Source organism: Silurus aristotelis, assembly GCF_946808225.1.
Source record: "Silurus aristotelis genome assembly, chromosome: 18".
Classification (NCBI taxonomy): Eukaryota; Metazoa; Chordata; class Actinopteri; order Siluriformes; family Siluridae; genus Silurus; species Silurus aristotelis.
The window spans coordinates 806,673-814,332 of record NC_139591.1 but is presented as its reverse complement, the minus strand read 5'-3'; the positions used below and the strand labels follow the sequence as shown (position 1 = coordinate 814,332).

General features: G+C 44.5%; 1 protein-coding gene across 3 annotated transcripts in view; it reads left to right on the top strand.

The window, feature by feature from the left end:
* nsd3 (nuclear receptor binding SET domain protein 3) overlaps positions 1-7,660 on the top strand; it is a 40,398-nt gene that overhangs the window by 21,450 nt on the left and 11,288 nt on the right. The window contains exons 7-14 of one of the 3 annotated variants that reach the window (XM_083567834.1): positions 21-121; positions 246-291; positions 565-695; positions 915-1,040; positions 1,332-1,458; positions 1,597-1,794; positions 2,454-2,633; positions 5,422-5,571. In XM_083567834.1, coding sequence (XP_083423960.1) covers positions 21-121; positions 246-291; positions 565-695; positions 915-1,040; positions 1,332-1,458; positions 1,597-1,794; positions 2,454-2,633; positions 5,422-5,571 — 1,059 coding nt within the window. The remainder of the gene's footprint in view (positions 1-20; positions 122-245; positions 292-564; positions 696-914; positions 1,041-1,331; positions 1,459-1,596; positions 1,795-2,453; positions 2,634-5,421; positions 5,572-7,660) is intronic. The other 2 variants (XM_083567835.1, XM_083567836.1) reach the window with 2 other exon arrangements.

Below are 7,660 nucleotides of genomic sequence, written 5' to 3'. Positions count from 1 at the left end.
CTGTGTCTGTGCATGTGCAGACTCGATGGAAAGGAAGCTGCAGCGGCGGTGTGTAAGAAGTCGCTCAGAGTCGGAAAAGAGCGTCGATCCTGTTCCGAAGAAGAAGATCAAGAAGGAGCAGGTGGAATCTCACACCTTTCATTAATTACATTTGAGATTCTGTTCTGTTGTTGTTTAACAAGTGTGTGAGCTGCAGATGTTAATAGTAATTATAACCTATAATAAATGTTCCTGATCTATTTCAGGTGGAAGCGATGCCTCAGATGGACTTTAAGACGGGATTCCAAAAAGGTGAGTTTTTATAGGGTTTATTATACAACTAAACTGAAACTATTATTTTACGTTACACATTTGATTTAATATTAATTAGTATGAAGTATATTTTCTTCTTTCTCTTCCTTTTTTCTTACAAACAAAGGTCCATGTTTAAATCCCATAAATTGATATTTTTAAAAAGGATTGATTCCATAAAGGAAATCTGCAGAATAAATAATAGAGGTGATTTACAAAATTCCATCAGTCAGTTCTGAGAGATCTAACACTGAGAACCTTCTGCTCGTGCAGGAGCCAGCGAGATCTCCGACTCCTGTAAACCACTGAAGAAACGAAGTCGAGCGTCGACCGATGTCGAAGTCACAAGTTCTATTTATAGAGACACATCCGACTCCGATTCCAGAGGCCTCAACGACATGCAGGTGAGGGGGGACCGAGACACACACACACACACACACACACACACACACACACACACACACACACACACACACACACACACACACCAGTCTTCAAGTCTGTGCTCAGCTCAGAAAAATAAGCAAAAAATTTTAACTCCTCTTGGTGTAATTCTGCTGATATTGGTTCGTCTTTAGGGACGAGTTTGTTGCCAGTTTGTGAGTCTCGTATTGTGTGTGCAGTGTGTGTTTGAGAAACGCTCCGACAGCCCTGGTACACTGGACGCCGACGGCTCAGATGCCCAGTCAGAAGATTCCAACATCTCCCGGCAGAGCGGCAACTTCTCCAAGAAGGATATGGTGTGTTCGGTGAGTGTGATCAGGGAAGAGTAATGCATGTGTGTTATTATTGACATGTGTGTGTGTAGAAATGATAAATCTGGCAACATATTGTAAGTTGAAAAGAGCAAATAATGTTGATGGTAAAAAGATGTCATGAGAAGAACTCGTCCTGCTATTGATTACATTCACTTCTGCCTAATTGATTTTATAGAGGGATTGTGTTTATACTGAAAGGTGTGTGTGTGTGTGTGTGTGTGTGTGTGTGTGTGTGTGTGTGTGTGTGTGTGTGTGTTTGTGTGTGATTGTGTGACTCTTTAGGTTTGCGAGACATTTGGAGATTCCCTGCTGTCCTGCGAGGGCGAGTGTAACGGGTTTTTTCATCCGGAGTGTTTGGCCTCAGCTGGTGGAACAGAGGGAGAAAACATCTGTACCGAGTGTAAAACGGGTCAGAACCATTAATATATTCTTATTTTGTTAGTTTTAACTGCACATGTGTACTTTTATTACATCTCTCTCTCTCTCTCTCTCTCTCTCTCTCTCTCTCTCTCTCTCTCTCTCTCTCTCTCTGTCTCTCTCTGTCCAGGTTCACACCTGTGTTTCTCCTGTAAGCGCACTGATGAAGACGTGAAGCCGTGTTCGGTGATCGGTTGTGGGCGTTTCTATCACGAGTCCTGTGCATGGAAGTACGTCGGCACTGCTGCCGAGCCACAGGGCCTGAGGTGCCCACAGCACTGCTGCTCTACCTGCTGGCTGGAAAAGGACTCGCAAAAAGCTCTCAAGGGTGCGATTTATTGCGCGCATACACAAATACACCTTCCCTGGAAACATTCCATGGGAATATATAGGAATTAATGGGAATAAACTGGGAATTTACTAAATTGCAGGTTTGCTTAGAACAAGGAACTTAAATGTATTTGGAAAAAAAATATTGCAGGATAATTTTGTTTAAAACAACCAGATTAAATGCAGTTCCAGCTGCTTTTCTACCCTGAACATTCATCAATCACAAGCACACAGCACACTTACAAAGTCACTGTACATCCTGCCATCACGTCACACACTTTTCATTTCTGCAATCCTGCACGCCAAAAAACAAATCCGTCTCGGCGAGTGTTCACATAAATTACATAAATATGACATACATTTATGTTACAAACGTCTGCGTGCTGTCTGTATGTTACTGTGCAAACCAAACCAAACTAAATGTTTATATTCAGGGTTGCATATGGCACAGTTTATATACATTTTCCCCCAATGTTTCATTAATTCCCATAAATTCCTGGTAAGTTTTCAAAAATCCCCAGATGAAGTTCAAATTGAAAGTTTAGTTGAGTTGTGTGGAGTGTGTAGTTAAGTTATGTAGATGTGTGTGTGTGTGTTATATTAGTGTTGACGTGTTTGACAGGCAGTGTTTATACGTGTGAATGTGTGTGTCCACAGGCCGGATGATGCGCTGTATCCGCTGTCCTCTAGCCTTCCACACAGGAGACCTGTGCATAGCAGCGGGGAGCGTGATGATCACGCCTCACCTCATCGTGTGCAGCAATCACTCGGGCACGAGGAAGAACGGTCATCTCGGCTCCTCCGTAAACGTAGGCTGGTGTTTCGTTTGCTCGCGAGGTGAGACTCGTTCCCCACTCAGCACAGAGCCAAAGAGCCGGAGCAGCCGGCTAGGCCTAAAGCTTACACACTCACATGGCTGGTTCTTTTACTCAAAGTGTGTTTACTGCATGCTGATGAAGAAGTTGCAGTCCTGCAGGTCATTGTGCAGTGTGTAGCAGTAGTGAGTCCACGCGACTGGAGTAGGTGTTTCTCCACTCAGCTGATGGAGCTTTAATGTGTTCTAAAGTGTCTAAGGGCCAAAATAAAAAGACTTGTTGATGATTATCACTGTTTGATGCTCCCAGTCTGAATTGTAGAAGCCCCTCTCTGTTAGTTACAAGGAAGAGTGGAGGCCCCTCTCTGTAGGGGTGGAGGCCCCTCTCTGTACGGGTGGAGGTCTCTCTCTGTACGGGTGGAGGCCCCTCTCTGTATGGGTTGAGGCCCCTCTCTGTAGGGGTGGAGGCCCCTCTCTGTACGGGTGGAGGCCCCTCTCTGTATGGGTTGAGGCCCCTCTCTGTAGGGGTGGAGGCCCCTCTCTGTACGGGTGGAGGTCTCTCTCTGTACGGGTGGAGGCCCCTCTCTGTATGGGTGGAGGCCCCTCTCTGTAGGGGTGGAGGCCCCTCTCTGTAGGGGTGGGGGCCCCTCTCTGTAGGGGTGGAGGCCCCTCTCTTTACGGGTGTAGTCCCCTCTCTGTAGGGGTGAAGGCCCCTCTCTGTAGGGGTGGGGGCCTCTCTCTGTAGGGGTGGAGGCCCCTCTCTGTACAGGTGTGGGCCCCTGTCTGTAGGGGTGGAGGCCCCTCTCTGTACAGGTGGGGGCCCCTCTCTGTACGGGTGGAGGCTCCTCTCTGTACGGGTGGGGGCCCCTGTCTGTAGAGGTGGAGGCCCCTCTCTGTACGGGTGGAGGCTCCTCTCTGTACGGGTGGGGGCCCCTGTCTGTAGAGGTGGAGGCCCCTCTCTGTACAGGTGGGGGCCCCTCTCTGTACGGGTGGAGGCTTTTAAGGCTGATTGTGTGTAAACAGATAAAGCAGAAAGCAGAAACCCGCTGAACATATCCTGTGTAAATTTTTAGCCCTGAACATCTGAGAACTTTATCTCACGCAGAACATTCTCAGGCCTGAGTGGAGGAGCATCTTTAGGATTTTTCCCTCCTCTCTGGTTCACTACAGCTGCACATGTTCAATGCCTGGTTTTCCTTTAATAATAACATTAACACACTGACCGTAAATGTATTTGTCACAGCAACAGTTTGGTCAGAAATGAAATGTCCTCCGTACCCCAGCTGTAGTCTGTCAGCTAAAGACACGTGAGATGTTCGATTATTACAGGACGCACTGAAGCTGTGACATGGATGTGGTTAAGCGTGGAGTTAATTTCATGTCTAAACCCGTCCTCATTCCCTCGCTGACACACTTCGTCTCAGTTCGTCTCCGTTCGTCTCACTTTTTCCTGCTGTAGGCACGCAGAAGGTCTTGTCTGACTACAGCTGGAGTAACGTGGTCGTTGTATACATTTCAGTTTTGGCGTAACTGTTGCTCATCATGTGAAGATGTTTATGTATGACCCTTTGCTTCAGTGTTGTCTTTGTCTCTGTTGATGTGTCTTTTCTAACCGTAGCTCACTTTGTGTGAAAAAAAAACAAATGCATATTTCTAACCTCCTTTTTTTATCTTGTTGTCTAATCTTTCTTTTCCTTTTAGATGTGCTATGTGTTTATAAGCCGTCGGACCTGTGTGTGTCTTGATAATCTGTAAACACTGATTCAGTGTGAATGAGGTCGAGGCGTGACTGGTGCAGATCCACATCATTTCCTCGTGTGTGTGTGTGTGTGTGTGTGTGTGTGTGTGTGTGTGTGTGTGGCTGTACAGGTGCAATCATTGATGCTGTTATGAAATTCAGGCAGTCTGAGTGTTTTTTAGTGAATCACAGCTTTTATTCAGTCTGACGTCTGCAAGCCTAAAGTATGACTAATATACACTATCAGGACAGAAGTACACACACACCTGACCATACGACTTCCCATTTACTAGTTATAATGAGCTCCACTCTTTTGGGAAGATGTTCCGCTAGATGTTTGTGTAGGTTCATTCAGCTTCAAGGGTGTTAGTACTGATGTGAGGAAGCCTGGGGTGCAATATGGGATATAGTTCTATAGCAGGAGATCTTCCACTCCAACTTTCCCATGGTGAGCAGATCTTCATGGAGCTGGCTTTGTGCACAGGGGCATGGTCATGCTGGAACAGGTTTGGGGCTCCTAGTTCAATATATATATATATATATATAATTATTATTATTGATTTATTTATTTTTGCTGTAAACATGGATCACTGATTGCACCTTCAGCCTTTTGCTTCGTAGAATAAAAAGTCTCTTTTCCTCTAAAAAGTCGTGCCGAACCTCATTAGGAATAGAAGAGGAGTAATGATCATTATTGTAGAGCCTGTAGAAATCCTGACGAGGAAGGTGTTGGCTTGGTAGCAGATAAATAACATATAACTCTATAATCTTAATCCAAATAAATCTGAGAATATTGAGTTATATATCATTCATCACCACACAATCAGACCCCTGACATGCTGGTGGAGTTTTACGGAACGTTCCAGAATTCAGCAATTTTAATATAACCAGTGATTTCCAGGCCAACACTGAAATCTCCAAAATGTGTGTTTTCTTCATCACGCTCAGGAGTCTGTATGCGAGTGTGTGTGTGTGTGTGTGTGTGTGAGTGTGTGTGTAGCCTGGTATGTGTTTTCTGCAATCATGGGGAGTGTGATTGACTGCTCACGGGTTTTCCTGTTTGTCTCGTGTAGGACGCTTAGTGCACGACCTCACTGACACCGTATTAAGTTCTTATACGTTTAAGTCTCACTACCTTCTGACTGAGTCAAATCGTGCTGAGTTGATGAAATTACCTCTGATTCCTTCTCCTTCGTCAGCTACCCAAAAGAATCCGGCCAAAGGTAACTTCACCTTCGCTCCCGTTTAAAGCCCTTCCACCTCCACCCTCTTTATTTACTCTCACTTTTCACGCTTTTGCTCTTTTCTTTCGTTATTTTTAATTTCAGCTTTTCCTAATTTGCAGCCACTAATGCAAGCGCTGGACTAGAAATAACGTACGGCTCACGTGATAACCGCTCGACGTTGTCTCAGCTGCAGTAGACAGGCTCAGTCGTGGGTTATAGCGGGCATGTGCTGGTGTGATCAGTGGTCTTGTACACGCATGTTTCAGATAAGCCAATCAGGATAGGCAGTGTTTTTTTTTCTGTTTTATAGATTCAGAAAACTCCAAATCTCATTGATAAGGCGGCATAAATATACGGACAGCTGTCCTGAACATTTCAAATCATACGAAAAAAATGCAATATTATGATAATTTTGCAAACTCTGGTAAAAGTTTGAGCCGTTATCATAATATGAGAATGTAATATCAGCACATGCTCGGTATACACACTTAGACATCGCTATGCATTCAGAAATTAGTGCTGAGGCCGTGTGTGTGTGTGTGTGTGTGTGTGTGTGTGTGTGTGTGTGTGTGTGTGTGTTTGAGAAATATCTAGCAGCCGGTTGCACCAACTGAAACTGAGTTTAAACCATGACTAAGAAACACACAGCAGCTTGGATTCTGATCTCCTGAACAACTTCTAGACCTGTAACAGGAAGTATAAACATACATTCACAGCAGTTAGTAGATGCTGCGGAGGAGCAGAAGTACTCTGGGAGAACTTTAAACTCCAGTGGGTGTAGTCTGGGTCTGTTTCAAAGGGCATAAAGCTCAAACCTGGTTATATTATGATATCAAAGCATCATATAGTAGTTTATGGAATAAAAAAAAACTTATGTTCTGCTGGTGCAACGGACTGACCAGCTGCTGGTTTCCCAAATTTACAGAGAAACATTTTCTGTTCACAGGATGTTTGATTCACAATAATATTGACTTGTTGGTTTATTTTCATCTCTTAACTTGAAGCGTTTTTCCCATTCAGCCTGGTGTCGTAAACGCTGGAATAAATTAGCGGACTTTCAGCATATTGTGCGTTTCAGAAAAGTTTGTTCAGCATCTGACCTCAAATCCGAACCGTTTACAAAGAGGAAACGTTACTACTTTTCTTTAGCTCGCGGTCCTGACGTGAAGAGACGTCCGTCTCCATGGTGTTAGACTCTATTTCTACATTATACTCCTTCAGAGAATGTTCTCGCACGTGAGCAGGTAACCAGGTGCACCATCATGCGCTCGGACAATGTCGATTCTTAATCATTCTGCAATCGGTGCAATGACGATGAATCTGATTGGATGCGTGCGTCAACATTTGTGTTAAAAATCACGATACTTTGATTGAAAAAAAAATTTAATCGTCTTAAAACTAAAATTCTGATTCATTGAATAAATCGAAAAACTGCTCAGCCCTACGCTCCAATGTTCCTGTGTGTGTGTGTGTGTGTGTGTGTGTGTGTGTGTGTGTGTGTGTGTGTGTGTGTGTAAGTAAGATCATTGTAAGTCACTCAGGACAGGATCAGAAGGTTGTGAGTTCAAATCCCTGCATCACCATGCTGTCATTGTTGAGCTGCTGAACCGATGTAATCAATTATTCAGCATCAGCTCCACCTCGATGAGGAAGAACGTGCTTCAGGATGCTCACCAGCACCGGTTTAGTCCATCCATCTAATGTCCAAAACAACGACCATGTCTGTCTGCGATTCAAGTCTTCTACGTGAATTCCTACATGAACGTCTAAATGCTGAAAGTGTCCACTGAAGCTCCTGCTTCTTTTTAATATAGTCTCGTTCTCCTGGGCTCAGTTTTACTTAAAACTAGACTTCCGATGCTGGGGAATCTGTAGTGCAGATTGACGTCATGATGTGAAAATGGTTGATTTTGCCGAAATCGTTTTTGGTGCACAGCAGTTTATAGATAACACTCCTGGATAACGGCTTCATACTAAAGACTCCACAGGGGCTATGATTCCAGTGTGTGATGGTTGAGGTATGAGGTTAAACAATACCAAAACCGGTGCCTTCGTCCTCCCCGTAGTCCCAGTGCACACTTTCTCC